The sequence below is a fragment of the Rattus norvegicus genome, chromosome 17, assembly GCF_021556685.1.
Source record: "Rattus norvegicus strain SHRSP/BbbUtx chromosome 17, alternate assembly SHRSP_T2T, whole genome shotgun sequence".
In the NCBI taxonomy this organism is placed as follows: Eukaryota; Metazoa; Chordata; class Mammalia; order Rodentia; family Muridae; genus Rattus; species Rattus norvegicus.
In genome coordinates this window covers 68,141,421-68,156,876 of record NC_141550.1, presented here as the reverse complement: position 1 = coordinate 68,156,876, position 15,456 = coordinate 68,141,421, and the positions used below count along the sequence as shown (strand labels likewise).

Here is a 15,456-nt window from a genome sequence, read left to right as displayed (position 1 = left end):
AGGCCACAGCACTTGAACCAAGGCTTCCCAGGAACGGGGGCTGGAGATGCTGAGGTATGACCCATTGCTTTGTGCTCGCGGCTTTCCTGGATTTAGAGGTCGTGTGGACCCATGTACAAAACTGAGCGGTTCGGTTCCACCTGGAACTGGCAAATGGTGTACAGGCCTGTGCTTACGACTTTGGTTATATTTTGCATAGAGCATGGATGCTTAATCCTAGTGACGTTAAAAAGGCATTGTTTCCAGTCAGAAGACCTTCGTGGGTGACCACTGTGAACGTGGACTTCATGTTCAGCTGACCGCTAGGGTTTCGCGTGCTGCAACCCACAGTTTCTACCCTGACAAGTTGCCGAGACTTTTCCAAGTATGATTTGGGGTTGAGAGAGAGAGAGAGAGGGAGAGAGAGAGAGAGAGAGAGAGAGAGAGAGAGAGAGAGAGAGAGAGAGAGAGAGAGAGAGAGAGAGAGAGTTCACTTATCTGTTATTCATCTTTGCGTGTCATTGTTCAAGAATCCAGAGTCAACCCCTGGATTGTCTGCTCTTTGGTCTCTCATCTTGAATTTTGGGACTTTCCCGATTCTGAGCTCACCGGTTCCTACACTCCTTTCTGAGCCTCTCAAGAGTAGGGATTACCACTGTGTGTTGCTGGCCCTGACATTGTATGTGGGTGATGTGGGTACTGGGGACAAGAATGTAGGTCCTCACTGATTTTTGACAAAAAGATTAGCAATAGAGGGATCACCACAACACAACCCCCTGGTTCTTTTTTTTTCCCCAGAAAGTAACAGATGCAAGCTGTGCAAGCTGTGTTTTTTTTTTTTCTTTTTTGGAGCTTAGTTTCCTAATGGAACTGTAGTTGCAAAGATGTCTTAGAAGATAAACTTATTCTGTGTCTTATTTTGCTATATATGCGGATGGAGCCATAGGCCCATCTCTGTGTACTCTTGGGATGGTGGTTTAGTCCCTGGGAGCTGTACTTTCATAGCAGCCTTATTTATAATAGCCAGACACTGGAAAGAACCCAGATGTCCTTCAACAGAGGAATGGATATAGAAAATGTGGTACATTTACTACTCAGCTATTAAAAAGGGCTTCATGAGATTCTTAGACAAATAGATGGAACTAGAAAATGCCCTGAGTGAGGCAACCCAATCACAGAACAACATGCATGGTGTGCATTCACAGATAAGCAGATATTAGTCTAAAAGCCTGGAATACTCAAGATACAATTCACAAACCACATGAAGCTCAAGAAGAAGGAAGACCAAAGTGTGGCTACTTCAGTCCTTCTTAGAAGGGGGGAACAAAGTACTCATGGGAGGAGATATGGAGACAATGTGTGGAGCAGAGACTGAAGGAAAGGCCATCCAGAGCCTGCCCCTCCTGGGAATCCAGCCCATATATACAACCACCAAACCCAGACAATATTACTGAAGTCAAGAAGTGCATGCTGACAGGAGCCTGAGATAGCTGTCTCCTGAGAGACTCTGCCAGAGCCTGACAAATACAGAGGAGGATGCTCACAGCCAATCATTGAACTGAGAATGGGGTCCCTAGTGGAGAAGTTAGAGAAAGGAGTGAAGTAGCTGAGGGGGTTTGCAACTCCATAAAAGGAACAACAATATCAACCAACCAGACCCTAGTTTATTTTTTTTATTAATAATGTAATTTAAAAAAAACTACTGTTCCAAATCTTAAAATCTTTGTAAGGGTAGATTGTTTTGAATTTTATTTAATTTTTTGTTATTTTACTTATTCATGTTACATCTTGATAACTACCCCTCTCTCAGTCACCCTCCTCCCATAATCCTTTCCCCTACCCTCTCCTTCTCTCCTAAGCAGGTGTGGGTCTTTCTGGGTATCCCCTACCCTGGTACATCGTCTCTGTGAGGCTAGGTAGTTCCAATTTCTTAATCTCAGTGTGTACCATGATTGTAATCTCTGTCACTCTCACAAGCAGACTGTTCCTCAGATTGCGGGACTCTTCAGAAGTCCATGTCCAATCCCAGGGCAGAGGTTAAATGTCCATCTGCATCAGTTTGGCTTTGGCTGTGACCAAAGGATGACCACCCGGGAAGAACACTACTAAGGAGTTTCCTGCCTGTTGGTCAGAACTTTCACCAAAATGCTAGAGGATCAGCCAGGTGGGGTCAGCAGAGCCCCTGACCTGCTCATTCTTCCCAGAGATTTGTGTCTTCTGAGGTTCTGAGAGGACTCTGTCCTTTCTCTCTGAGCTTTGGGGATTGCAGGTAACCCTGGTGTCCATTGACAGTTCTTACCTGGTGATGCTGTTCCTCCAGATTCTGATTCCTGTTCTCTGTGTGCCTGTCTGCTGAGTTGAGAGCAGCCACAATAACCCCAAGTCCAAAGAGGTCCCTTCTACCATTACCTGACACCAGGTCTCTCTCTCACCAGGTCTTAAATCCCCACACTCAGAAGGCAGAGGCAGGTAGATTTCTGAGTTTGAGGATGGCCTGGTCTCCTGAGTGAAAAAACTGAAACAATGTTTTGAAAGCCAAAAGGAAGAAAGAAAAAAAAAAACACACACACAAATGCTTTTGTGAAATTGCAAAAGGGAACAGCAGTCCCTGGGCCCAGAGAGAGAAAGTAAACTGATCAAAACTGACAGCCCTGGGCTTTGGGGGCAGAGGCTGCTCTAAACCGGCCTCTGCACTAGTGGCCTTGGCTAGCCACCCTACTTTCCTGGGGCCTCAGGAAAAATCGCTCTGTGGCAGGGAATTGGATTCGGATGCTTCAACACGAATTGACTGGGTTTCTAAGTGGCTACCTGATTGGACATAGGCTCACCAACAGCGAAGAATTGAGTATCCTTGTGCCTCTATGTGGTGAGAATTTTGGTTTCTTAAAAAGACTCAGTTATGGTACAACCATTCTGGAAATAAGTCTGGAGGTTCCTCAGAAAATTGGACATTGAACTGCCTGAGGATCCAGCTATACCTCTCTTGGGCATATACCCAAAAGATGCCCCAACATATAAAAAAGACACGTGCTCCACTATGTTCATCGCAGCCTTATTTATAATAGCCAGAAGCTGGAAAGAACCCAGATGCCCTTCAACAGAGGAATGGATACAGAAAATGTGGTACATCTACACAATGGAATATTACTCAGCTATCAAAAACAACGGCTTTATGAAATTCGTAGGCAAATGGTTGGAACTGGAAAATAGCATCCTGAGTGAGCTAACCCAATCACAGAAAGACATACATGGTATGCACTCACTGATAAGTGGCTATTAGCCCAAATGCTTGAATTACCGTAGATGCCTAGAACAAATGAAACTCAAGACGGATGATCAAAATGTGAATGTTTCACTCCTTCTTTAAATGAGGAAAAAGAATACCCTTGGCAGGGAAGAGAGAGGCAAAGATTAAAACAGAGACTGAAGGAACACCCATTCAGAGCCTGCCCCACAGGTGGCCCATACATATACAGCCACCCAATTAGACAAGATGGATGAAGCAAAGAAGTGCAGACCGACAGGAGCCGGATGTAGATCGCTCCTGAGAGACACAGCCAGAATACAGCAAATACAGAGGCGAATGCCAGCAGCAAACCACTGAACTGAGAACAGGACCCCCGTTGAAGGAATCAGAGAAAGAACTGGAAGAGCTTGAAGGGGCTAGAGACCCCATATGTACAACAATGCCAAGCAACCAGAGCTTCCAGGGACTAAGCCACTACCTAAAGACTATCCATGGACTGACCCTGGACTCTGACCTCATAGGTAGCAATGAATATCCTAGTAAGAGCACCAGTGGAAGGGGAAGCCCTGGGTCCTGCTAAGAATGAACCCCCAGTGAACTAGACTATGGGGGGAGGGCGGCAATGGGGGGAGGGTTGGGAGGGGAACACCCATAAGGAAGGGGAGGGGGGAGGGGGATGTTTGCCCAGAAACCAAGGAATTATTATTAAGTATTAAATAAATTTAAAAAAAAGAGAGAGACTCAGTTACGAGAACATGCTTTTTGTTTCAGTCCCATGCATGGGATGTGGGGCTGTTTCTTATTGTCCACAGCAGCTGACTGTGATTTGTCTCGTGCTCTGGCAGAGGCATGATTCTGCCACCTGAACAGCATTTACATCTGGAATCCTTGGGGACTCTGGAGAGGATATGAAAATGCCAGAGCACCTACAGAGTGTGTGGTTGTTGCTGCTGTTGTTGCTGCCACCCCTGCCCGCCGCCCCTGCCCGCTGCCCCTGCTGCAGCTGTTTGCTTGGGTTGCTGGACTGCTCTTTGCTGAATTGCTGATGTTCTGTTTGCTGTGTTGCTGTTGGTGTTTGCTGGTTTGCTACACTACTTGGAGATGTCCTGACAATGAAGATTGGAATTGCCCCAAGGAACTTAATGACATTGCTAACCAGCAAGCAAATCTAAGGAGGCTGATGGGCTCTTTCTCCTCTAACCTACTTTCTTACCTACCTAGTGTTGGGAGGGGTTGAAGGGATTGGGGTGGAGAAGGGTGGTTGATATAAATACCCAAAAGAGTAGCCAAAAACTATGGTGACAACTGTGCTGCAGACCTGACAATATTTGGGCTTTAGAACCAGCCACCAATAAGATATAGGTGTCCCGACAAAGGGAAGCACCTATTGTCATTGCCAAAACTTTGGGGGTGGATGAGTTCTGGGAAGTAAATGCCATGGTGTATAGAACACAGGGTTAGGTGTTCTTGACTGAGAAGATGTGCCACAATGTTTTTATTCACCTGGGACTGGATATCATATTTTTCTTTCAAGGAGAAGAGATAGGCCAGTATAAAAGAAAATGATGTGAGCGTTTAATAAAAATGAAGGACTTTCCATGTGAGGCCTGAGGAATCTTGTTTCAACTACGGAGAGCATAACACTGCTCCAGGTTCATAGTCTTGATGTGACAACACCACGAAAGAAACCAATCCACAGGATCCACAGTACCGGGTCATTGTGGGGCAGGCTCCCCCATGGAGCTGAGAGATGATGTTCTATGGCGGTCCCACAAATGCAGCTGAGGGTAGTTTCCCCGGTCTTCTTTGCAGATTCAAGCCACATGCTTACTTTTGAAGAGACATATCTGATGAAACAAAAATTAAATCCAAACCATGTGAATGTAGAAGTCTTTCTCTTGAAAGCTTTTTGGACACACACACACACAAAAATATTGCAGATTGAGAAATAGATGCCACACCTAAGAATAATCAATTACAAAAGAAGAACTCTTAATGGTTTTCTCTATTTCCTCTTTTCGTGCCTCCTGTCTTTTATGTGTGTCTAGGTACATGTGCATGGGTTCATTGTGTTCTTGAGCACTTGCCCATTTTTGCTCAAGTATGAGTAGGAGGGGAGTCTCAAGTGTCCTATTAACCTTGTTTTTAGAGACACTCTCCTTAACGCTGGAGGTTGTAAATTAGGCTAGACCATCTGCACAGGGATCAAATGGGGCTGTTCCCTTCCATCTCCACAGAGATGGGATTGGATGCTCACACTGCCCTTCAAGGCTTTTAGGTGGTTGCTGGACCTTCGCTTATGTCCTTATGCTTGCAGAGCAAGCACCTGGTGTAACGAGCTTTCATCCCGGCACCAGAAGAGCAGTTTATGGCTAGACTCTCATCTCCTGGTATCTCTCACAAGCCTATTGTAGTCCACAGGGCAAATGGTTCACATATCCCTGTGCAGTCAATCCCCTGTTACACAGTTCTGTCTGTGAAGCATGAAAAGCTTGTGGTTGAATATTTTCCCTGTCTTACAAAGTTTTTAGGACTCATGGCAGCCTGCAGACTAAGTTGGAACAAGTTTCCTGGCATGGTGGGCAGTCTTGGGAATCAGGTAGGTGAGCCAAGAAAGCAGTACCTTGACTTGTGGTAAGGGCAGAAGTGTGCAGTTGTGAACTTAAAGGGCCACAGAAGTGATCCTGTGCTTTGCTGAGTTAAGACCCCAAAGCAGATGAGACTTGGTGCATTAGAGTTGTTGAAAGGAAGTCACCTTGCTTATTGGATGTTGTCCATAATGGACTCTGTAATCCTGTCTGTCAGGATATTTCTCTCACATTGCCCCTGGCTAGATAGCCCTCTGCCTTAAGGAGAGATGGGTAGACATATGGTTCAGGTTCTCTGCCTTCCCCCTCCCCCATGCTACTTCACATATTAGAGGAAATAGATCATGATGTAGGAGTCATGCTGAATGTGACATTTTTACAACTTTCAAGACCTCATGAGCAGAGCCGTGAACATCATCCAATGCTTGCTTAGAAAACTTTCCCAACCCAAGAAGCTAATTGACAGGCCACTGCCTAAACAGCAGGGTGCTCTGAACTGGTCCTGGCTCATGCTTGCATTGCTATAGTGTGTCTTTGATAGGTAGGGGCTGGAAGACACTAACGCTAAATAGTCCATCTGCTTGAGCAAGTTACCATGGAGGCCATGGCATGGGATAGGTGAGGGTCAGACTTCTGTTGTCACATATGGCAGACCAGGGGTGATGTTTTCTGTGTTCTCTCAGTGGGAATTGTGGGGTGTGTGTGCTATTTTCTATTTTTCTGAGACACAGATTCATGATCCAGCCGGTTCTGACCTTGTGGGATGATTATGATCATCAGTGTGGGTGCAGGAACCCAAATATGGCTCCTCTACATGAGCAGCTACTCAAAAACAACACAAACAAACAAACAAAAAAACCCCGCTTCTTAGTGGATAGTGGTGTGTGCAAGAGTCCTCTTCTCCTAATGTTTTCATGGAGGCTTAGGTCTGTAACTCCACCCAACACGCCCATCTGTTCTTCTCAGCTGCCCGACCAGAGCTGGAACTTCCTATGGGTAGGTCCTCCTCCTTCCCCACTTCATGCTCTTTCCTTCCTCACCCTCCAACTGCTTTTCTTCCCTTTTGACATGTCCCACGTGCCCCTCCCCTCCTCGTCCCCGCACCTCTTCTTGTGCCTCCTTACCTCATGGGTTACCGAGTACATGCAGTTCATTGCATCTGGTCATTGATAAGGATCAAAATTAGGTGATGAGCTATCATGGGAAACACAAAATCCTCTCCCGAGGTTCGCTGCATCTGGACAGCTGTCTCTTCATAACAAGTGATCGACCGCTCTGTCCAGCCTCAGTGCTGGGGCACCGTAAGTTAAGAAGTAGGCAGCCAATAGTCTACACTGCAGGGAGAGGAGAGGAGGGTAGAGAGCTCGTGCCCAGGCTGTAGGTGTCTGACAGGTAACAACAGGTCTTGCGGTACAAAGCTCTATCCTGTTCTGGCCTGGCTCCCTTCTGTAGCTGGTGGACCATACCAGGCTGAACGGAAATCCAGGGCTTAAGAATCACAGACCCAGGCATGATCTTCAGCCCTTGAAAGGAGACACAAGCAAAGAGCTCTGTTAGTGACTTTGGCAGGATTTAACCTCAGCAACTCTGCTCTATGTAGTTCTCCACCCGATTTCTTCCTTCCTAATGTACTTCCCATTTCCCCAAGTCCAAAGTCCCTCCTCCTCCCTCCCCCCACTGCCCATGGTTGCATCCACTGCTGTCTGCTTCGGGCAGACACTGAATCCACGTAAAGGGGCACAGTGGGAAAGAGTCTTCTAGGATCACAGCAATCTTGGGGCCACATTCTATAAATGGGTACAGCCAACATATCTGTGTCAAAGGGCCTTGGTGGCCTTGCTACTAGGTTTCCTAGCTACTCCATTTTCCATGTCTTATGGCAATAAGACAGTGTCTTACCTGGAGGTTGTCTCTCTTTTCTTCGGGGTGGGGAGGCAACAGAATAAACTGTAAAAGAACTGACTAATCTGCCTTCTTTGCTTCTTTATGGGGTCTTTGGGCACCTCCCAGAACTGGTCCTTGCTAGATAGAGATGGTGACTCCTCTAGGGTTATGCCATTGTCATCTTCATATTTAGTGTTCCTACTCTGGGCAGAAATCACGGAGTATGTAGTATCATGTATTCTCTCACTGAACTGTAGGTCAGTTTCACTCACGTCACTGGATACACCGATGCGGTTGGTAACCTTGGTATCATCTTGAGGTTCTGGGATCTGTTTGCAGTTGGTGTCTTCAAGGAACAATACAGCATTGAGGGATGTGTAACTGATCCCGATGGTACTGTTGGTCTTCTTGGTCCCTACCCCCACACCAGCGTGCTGTGAGTCCGAGTTAGAGTCGGGAATGATATCCTCCAGGTAGGACAGGTCATCCTCAGAGGAGTCACTCAATGAGACAGTGCTCTCTGCCTCCTCAGAATTTTTGTGGCTGTTGTAGGCCTCCTCAGCATAGCACTGTTGGGCAGACTTCCACAGCCAGCTGATCTCCAGCATCTCGTCTAAATCTGGAGAGAAGCACCTAGAGGAGCTCTCCCCTTGCCATTTGTGGGTGTCAGATGCCACGGACATGGACAAGGCAGGATCACTCTCTCTCCTCCAAAGGGCGGAAGCGAGGTTGTCAGGACCTGCAGGACTCTTGGCAGAACAAATCTTTGGAACATGCCTTATTTCTCCAAGGATGTTCCCAACAATTTTTTTCCTGTTGAACATATTATTTTTTGTCAGGACATCATGAAGCCTATTTGCTCCTATGAGTCCCAGAGTTTCTTCGGCCTTTTGGCCTAAACAACACATAGAGTCCACAATGGTAGATATGGACAGCCTGGAACCAGTTTGTCTGGATGCTGGTGGTAAATTTGCATCGCAGAAATCCATGCATGGGATTTCCTTCTCCAAGTCCACCACTGTAACAGGTGGGGAATGGGATCACCACGAGATGATCTTAAAAGGAAAGAAAAATGAAACCAAAATAAGGTGTAGGAGACAAGTTTATAGCTTACATTTCTATATCATGAAAATCATAGCTGGGGCTGGAGAGGTGGCTCAGTAGTTAAGAGCACTGACTGTCCTTCCAGAGGTCCTGAGTTCAAATCCCAACAGCCACCAACCACATGGTGGCTCACAACCATCTGTAATGAGATCTGATGTCCTCTTCTGGTGTCTGAAGACAGCTCAGTGTGCATAAATAATAAATAAAACTTTTTGAAAAAGAAAAAGAAAATCATAGCTACCTCAAACATCCTAATGATGCATCTTGGGTCAGAGATTTTTGTTTTTTTTTCCCCTAAGCCCACTCAAGCCCCTAACTAGTTACGAGAAAGTATAAGAAAGATCGGAGTTGAAATATGAGGACACATAGAGGTTGAAACAAAGACCAAAGACACAAAAGATCTGGTAATTTGAAAGTATGAACAAATCTGACTAGCCCTTGACCTGTATCACCCACAGAGAAAATACAAATTATTGATGTGTGAGATTAAAGGATGAGAGGAATCCGTGGGAATCCTAGGGTTGGGGGTGATGCAAACTCATACTCTAGAGAGTTGATGATTCTGAAAGAAAAGGATTGCTTGAATCATAAGACATCAACCTTGGCGAGATGTTATTAAAGATGAGTACCACCTGCTTCCTTCTAGTTGCTACACCCTGGGTGTGATGATCAACTCTGGACATTAAAATGCACGTGGTCATTATAGTCACACGATGGAAAGGGTGATGTAATCTGTCATTAAGGATGGTCCGGGAACAACAGATTGCATTATGGGTCTTACCTACTGGCCTTAGAGTGGAGACTGATGATCTTCAAGCTGCTTCTCCAAAGAGACAAGAAAAGCTCATTCCAAACTTGGTCTATAAAGCCAGTATTACCCTGGTGTGAAAACCGTAGCAGCAGCAGCAGCAGCAGCAGAATCAGCAGCAGCAGCAGCAGCAACAACAACAACAACAACAACACACATACACACTCTGGGAGAGAGACAGAGACACAGACACAGAGACACAGACACAAATACAGAGACAGAGAGAGTACAAGCCAATGTCCTTAATGAATAACCATGTGTACTGAAATGATGAGATTCCTCGGTATCGCACACAAAGTTCTACATGACCAAGTTGATGCTTCATGTTCACAGCGAGGTCCACAGTTCAGCAGGACTGTTCACAGTTTCCATATGGAAACTCATTGGCAACATTCATGAAGGGTCACCCAGGCTCAGCCACAAGAATGACATATTGTTATTTTCTGAAGTAGAAATAGATACAGGGATTGCTGTCTGTAACATGCCAGTCCCAGAGGTAATGGTTAGTCTAACTAGAGCTGTGGATCGTAAGTAGAACCTTAACTGAAATGAGAACTTTCTGGCACAGGCCAAAAGCAGCTGCAATGCAACGGGGCTCATGAAAACGATCTCCGTTCACTGTGTACTTCCATGAAAAATCTTCAATAAAAAATTTTAATCACTTCTCAAAGGGTTATTATTTATTTATTTATTGGTGACTTCACAGGAAGGGACTGTGTAACTTTTGTCATGGCTGTGAACAAATCCCAGTGAACAGGATTGTTGGAGGGAGCACAGTAATGGGGGGAAGATGGGGAGGGGAACACCCAGATAGAAGGGGAGGGGAGGTTAGGGGGATGTTGACCTGGAAACTGGGAAAAGGAATAACAGTTGAAATGTAGATAAGAAATACCCAATTTAATAAAGATGGAGAAAAATAAAGAAACACACACACACACACACACACACACACACACAAAAGTTGTAGTTGAAAGGATGAAAGGTATTCTCTCCTTCAGACTCTCAGAGACAGGGAGGGATGGCAGTTGGAGAAACCAGTGACTTGGAAAGACGGATCTGAAGTAGTTGGTTATGTGCTTTTGGCAGGCCCTTACTGCATCTCGTCACCCAATTTCTCCTGCTGCTTTCCATGGTCCTGGGGTTTTATGACTTCCCCAGACAGCATCCCCGAGAGAGACCAAGCATTCAGACACATGAGAAGGTGTGAGCCCATTCATATCTAACCTTGAGGAGGACATTTTGATTTTAATAACAGTAAGTCCAAGGACAACTGACTCTGGAACTCTGTGCTGATCTGGGTATGACAAAGGATATTAGTTATAGAATGAATCTATGTTTCTGATCCAATTGTAGGATAAAGGGCAAAGAAAGCCCACCAATCCCGAGCTTTCAAAACCAGGTCACATAAGCCCGCCAATCCCAGGCAACCTTGGAAGGCTCTGCCCCCAAGAATGCCTTCTGCTCAGTTCCCTCCTGCTTCTGGTTTTCCCTGTCCAATCTCTTATGTGAGGTCTTTGTGTGGTGTGACTTTGTGGTATTCCTTGGCTCCTGATGTCCAGGATACCTCTCTGAGTAGGGCTCACTTACACTGCAACGTTTACACCAATGGCCTTCTGTTAGGAGCCTAACCCTTTCTTAATAAATCTGCCTCCTACACACTCGCTACACTTGTAGTTTTTCAATCCTTTATCTTAAGCTCGTATAGATGGTCATCTAAAGATGACAGCCCTCCCTGACACCGCAACGCTGTAATGAAACGGGCTGCACTTCGCTATACACATGGCATGATTTTGGTCTTTTTGCGGAGTGTTAGAGTGAAAGACAGCAAGTGCGGAAGACGGTTACCAGGATAGACCAGCATTCAAGCTGATCAGAGCTTGCAGGAGAGACCTGCACAGGTAGATGCGATGAAGTGCTCTTGGTGAGGACAAAGCTTATTTTTCTTTTACAACTTGTCCGTACTAATAAAGCTGTTCAAACCAGACAGATTAAATTTTAAAATGTCAAAGGATTATGCTTAAGAATAGAAATGTTGCTCTCGGTCTTAGCGCCATCTTCCTTGAACATCCTGCGCCATGAGAGCGAAGTGGCGGAAGAAGAGAATGCATAGGCTGAAGCCAGCAAAAGAAAGATGAGGCAGAGATCCAAGTAAAGCAGCTTGTGCACCCGCGAAGCCTGCAGGAGCAGAAGTAAGGGATGCTGAAGGCCGGGACACTGGAACAAGTTGTTGGACTGTATGCTGCTGTCGGTAATAAGTCTCAGTAGACCCGGAATGTCACCTTGCCCAGATCACCTGGGAAAATGACTGCCTTTCTTATAACCAAAACAGTCCCGCTGGCCCTCTGCCCTGGACCTTTGGCATTCTGGACTAGTTCTATTCTCTCTTGTGGCCAAATGTAACTCGTGTACAATAAATCCTCTTGCTGTCAGGTGAAGAATTTTTTTTAAAAAAAAAAAAAAGCAAAACCCACAAACCAGGAAACAAACTCGCTGTTTGGGGGTCCAAGCACATCAACAGAATCTGTTTTCAGGAGGTCAATAATATCCAAGCCTTCTGTGAACCAGCGACTCTGTAGCCAACCAAGCAGCGAGTAGTGTCTTATGTGGGCGGAGTCTGCAACTCTTCACAATGACTTCTGTGAGGTTAAACACAATGGACCAATCACAGCTTTTTACAACCAAAAATGATTAAATAATAAAGCACGTCTTCACGTCCTGTCTCCAAGCACAGAATTACTTTTCTCATTGCCGTGACAAAAATCCCCGAGAAACAAAAACATAGGGTACACAGATTTTACTGTGCTTCAGGCTCTCTGAGCACAGGGAAACCATGGCTGGGGTCTCAGGAAGATGGGTTTGAAGTAGTTGCTTCCAGGCTTCTGACATGTCCCATGGCTTCTAATGATTCAATTTCTCCTGCTGGGTACCGCTACTATGGGATTTGCCAACTTCCTAAATAGCCCACCCAACTGGGGACAGAATTCAGTGAGGTGAATCGGGTGTGAAACCTCTCACACTCAGACCTTGAGGAGGACATGTGGGCTTTAGTTAGCTGCAGTAACAAGAATGGACCCAGTGAGCTTTGGGGCGACCTCAGGGAGAGATTCTTGCTTATTGGGTATCGACTAGTTTCTTCAAGGCCCTTTTCACTCAGACCCTCAAGTTGTGTAATGGCTCTAACTACTACGGACCTCTACGCTCATGGTTCGCCATCCTTGTTCCTTACACTCATGTTTATGGGCATTGAAGAATGGTGGCTCTTTGACAGTGTGATGCCATGAGGAAATGAGCTGTCCCTACAGATTCCTCAGTTGCCTCATGAGTGGCATGGTGTCAGGAGAAGATTCTTAACATGATAGGGGGATTCTTTTTAAACACAGGGGAAGGAAGGTTGAGGGAAATAACAAAGCAGGTGGATAGGATCTAAGCTCTTGGTAAAGTCAAATTCCTTAGTTTTTACAGCTAATATAGACTAACGAAAGGTTTAAGGTAACAAAATAAGCCATTCTACAACATTTGAAAGTAAATGGAGGGCTGGAGAGATGGCTCAGTGGTTAAGAGCACTGACTGCTCTTCCAGAGGTCCTGAGTTCAATTCCCAGCAACCACATGGTGGCTCACAACCATCTGTAATGGGATCTGATGCCCCCTTCTGGTGTGTCTGGTGTGAGTAACAGTGAACTCAAAAATAAAATACACCTTTAAAAAAAATTCTGAGGGCTAGAGTAATGGCCCTCAGAGAAAAAGAAAAAAAAAAAGTAAATGGATACATACATACACATACATACATACATACGCACACATACATACATATTAATGGAAAATGGTTGATAATTAAAACAAACTGAAGCGTATGCACAAACTAAATCTAAATCAATGAACATTAAGTCAACATCCAGGCAGCAAACTTACTATCTTCAGGTTAGTAGTTCTAAAGTAGGAAATAAAAAATAAACTCTCAGGACCAACATCTTGAGACCAAGCGCTCTGCAACCAACCAAGAGTGTAACTGCAGTGTAAAGAGAAGATCAAGGCCCAGCAGAATCTTCTATAGGTGGACTAATACCCTATCTCACAATGGCTCCTTGTGAGGTCAGGAGTCACGGACCAATCACAACTGGCCAAAACCCACCCTCGGTTTTTTTGGTGTTCTTTTCTCCCAGCTCCTCTCAAATCAGTGCCAAGGGTCAACTTAAGGGACACAGAGGTCATTTTGTCTCAGGCATCTAGAGAGTCAGTACGGCATGGTAGTGGGCTCATCTGGTGGAGCTGGCAGCCAGGTGTGAGGGAACAGTTTTTATTGTGTTGACAATCTCCCAGGTCACTTACGTGTCCCTTTCTTAAGCTGGGCTACCATCCAAGGGCTCCCCGCTTCTAAATGAGGGTCAGGTCACGTTCAGGTCATACCAAAGATATTTTCCACTTATTAATGTGCAGCGGGAACAACACTAGTGAAGAAACAGGAAGCTTCTCTGGGTTATAGACACTGGCACTGACCAGCTCGAAACTGAACCTAGGCTGCGTCACCACCCTCAGGACGAAGGCTCTAAGATTCTGTAACTTCATTTGGTTTTTGCGATTCTTACCATCTGACCACTGAGGGTATCCAAACACTTTGGCTTTAAACCTCTTCTGGTTTAAAAGACTGAAGCCCCTTACTGACACGGAGACAGTTTCCCAAGGTGTGTAACGCACATCTGTGACCTGAGAGGAAGCAGCTTTATCAGTTTCCTCTGATGATCACTTGTCCCATCGGAAGCTCTAGAGTTCAGACTCAGTGGTTGTTATTAAGCAAACTTGTCAGTCCAGGAGCCGATAGTCAAAAGTGTCTTCTTGCTGTGGACATGGGGGGGGGGGTTCATCAATGCCTCCTTGCTCTCTAACAACATGTCCGAGATTGGTCATCCACAAGAATTGGTGCATTGTGTTGTTAGAGATGGTGATAAGATCAAGCTGTGAAGAGATGTATCATGGGAGGAGGGTTGCTTTCTCTTAGTAACATGGGAATCTGTTTTGGGGATGATTAGGGGGTCTCATTCTAGGCTAGTTTCTTGAGAAAATGTGTGTGTATTAGTCAGGGTTCTTTAACCAAACTTAGAGAAAGATGAATCTCTCTCCTTCCCTCCTCCTGTCCTTCCCTCCCTCCCTCTCTTTCTCTCTCCCTCTCTTACACACACACACACACACACACACACACACACACACACACACACCATGCAGCCTTTGCCTGAATGTATGTATTGTATGTGCACCACCGGTGTGCCTGGTGTCTTCAGAGGTCAGAAGAAGGCATCAGATCCCCCAGGGACTATAGAGTGTTTGTAAGGCACCATGATGATGGGTATTGAAACTGAGCCAACTTTCCAGACCCATTCTAAGCTTTTAAAAATTGAATAGGATGGGAGTCTGGAAGGATGGTTCAATGGTTAAGAATACTTGCTGCTCTTGCAGAGGACCTGGATTTCATACAGTACCCGTGTGACAGTCATCTGCAACTTTGCTTTTAGGGGACCCCATGCCTCCTTCTGGTCTCTGAAGGCATCAAGCAAATACATGCATACATCATGCAATCATGTATACATAATACATACATACATACATATGTACACATGTACTTAAAAATAAATAAATCTGTTTTTAAAAATCCTATTTAAATGTTAATTTTGAGGTCTGTTGCTTTATAAAATATTAAAAACCTTTGTTTATATAAAATGAAATTCTTCGGAATCATAAAGTTTCATTAAGCTATTATCATTTTTAATGTGATATACATAGATTTTGAGAAATGTTTTCTAACGTAGCAGGTTGTAAAGGAGAAAATATTAACATAAAATGTTGTATGCTAAT

At 45.1% G+C, this 15,456-nt stretch overlaps 1 protein-coding gene across 3 annotated transcripts; it reads right to left on the bottom strand.

Annotated features, from left to right (window-relative positions):
* Positions 1-4,779: 4,779 nt before the first annotated feature.
* Positions 4,780-13,647, bottom strand: LOC100360477 (hypothetical protein). Of its 3 annotated transcripts, XM_087591730.1 has the most exons (5): positions 13,522-13,632; positions 12,086-12,246; positions 7,714-8,753; positions 6,939-7,337; positions 4,780-5,073 (listed from the first exon to the last, which is right to left on the bottom strand). In XM_087591730.1, exons 3-4 carry the CDS (start codon positions 8,685-8,687, stop codon positions 7,304-7,306), a joined length of 1,008 nt encoding a protein of 335 aa, XP_087447856.1. In that variant the 5' UTR covers positions 8,688-8,753; positions 12,086-12,246; positions 13,522-13,632; the 3' UTR covers positions 4,780-5,073; positions 6,939-7,303. The 3 variants fall into 3 exon arrangements, with proteins under 3 accessions (XP_087447856.1, XP_087447855.1, XP_087447857.1); XM_087591729.1 differs by lacking the exon at positions 12,086-12,246 and having other exon boundaries at positions 13,522-13,647; XM_087591731.1 differs by lacking the exons at positions 12,086-12,246; positions 13,522-13,632 and adding an exon at positions 9,584-10,454.
* Between the last annotated feature and the right edge of the window lie 1,809 nt (positions 13,648-15,456).

What these genes read in the sequence shown, in the direction of transcription:
- LOC100360477 (XM_087591729.1), bottom strand. Translation starts at nt 8,687, where the DNA reads ATGGATTTCTGCGATGCAAATTTACCACCAGCATCCAGACAAACTGGT. An exon ending in AAAAGAGAGACAACCTCCAG is followed by an intron (nt 7,338 to 7,713) that starts GTAAGACACTGT and finishes TCTCCTTTCAAG; the next exon opens with GGCTGAAGATCATGCCTGGG.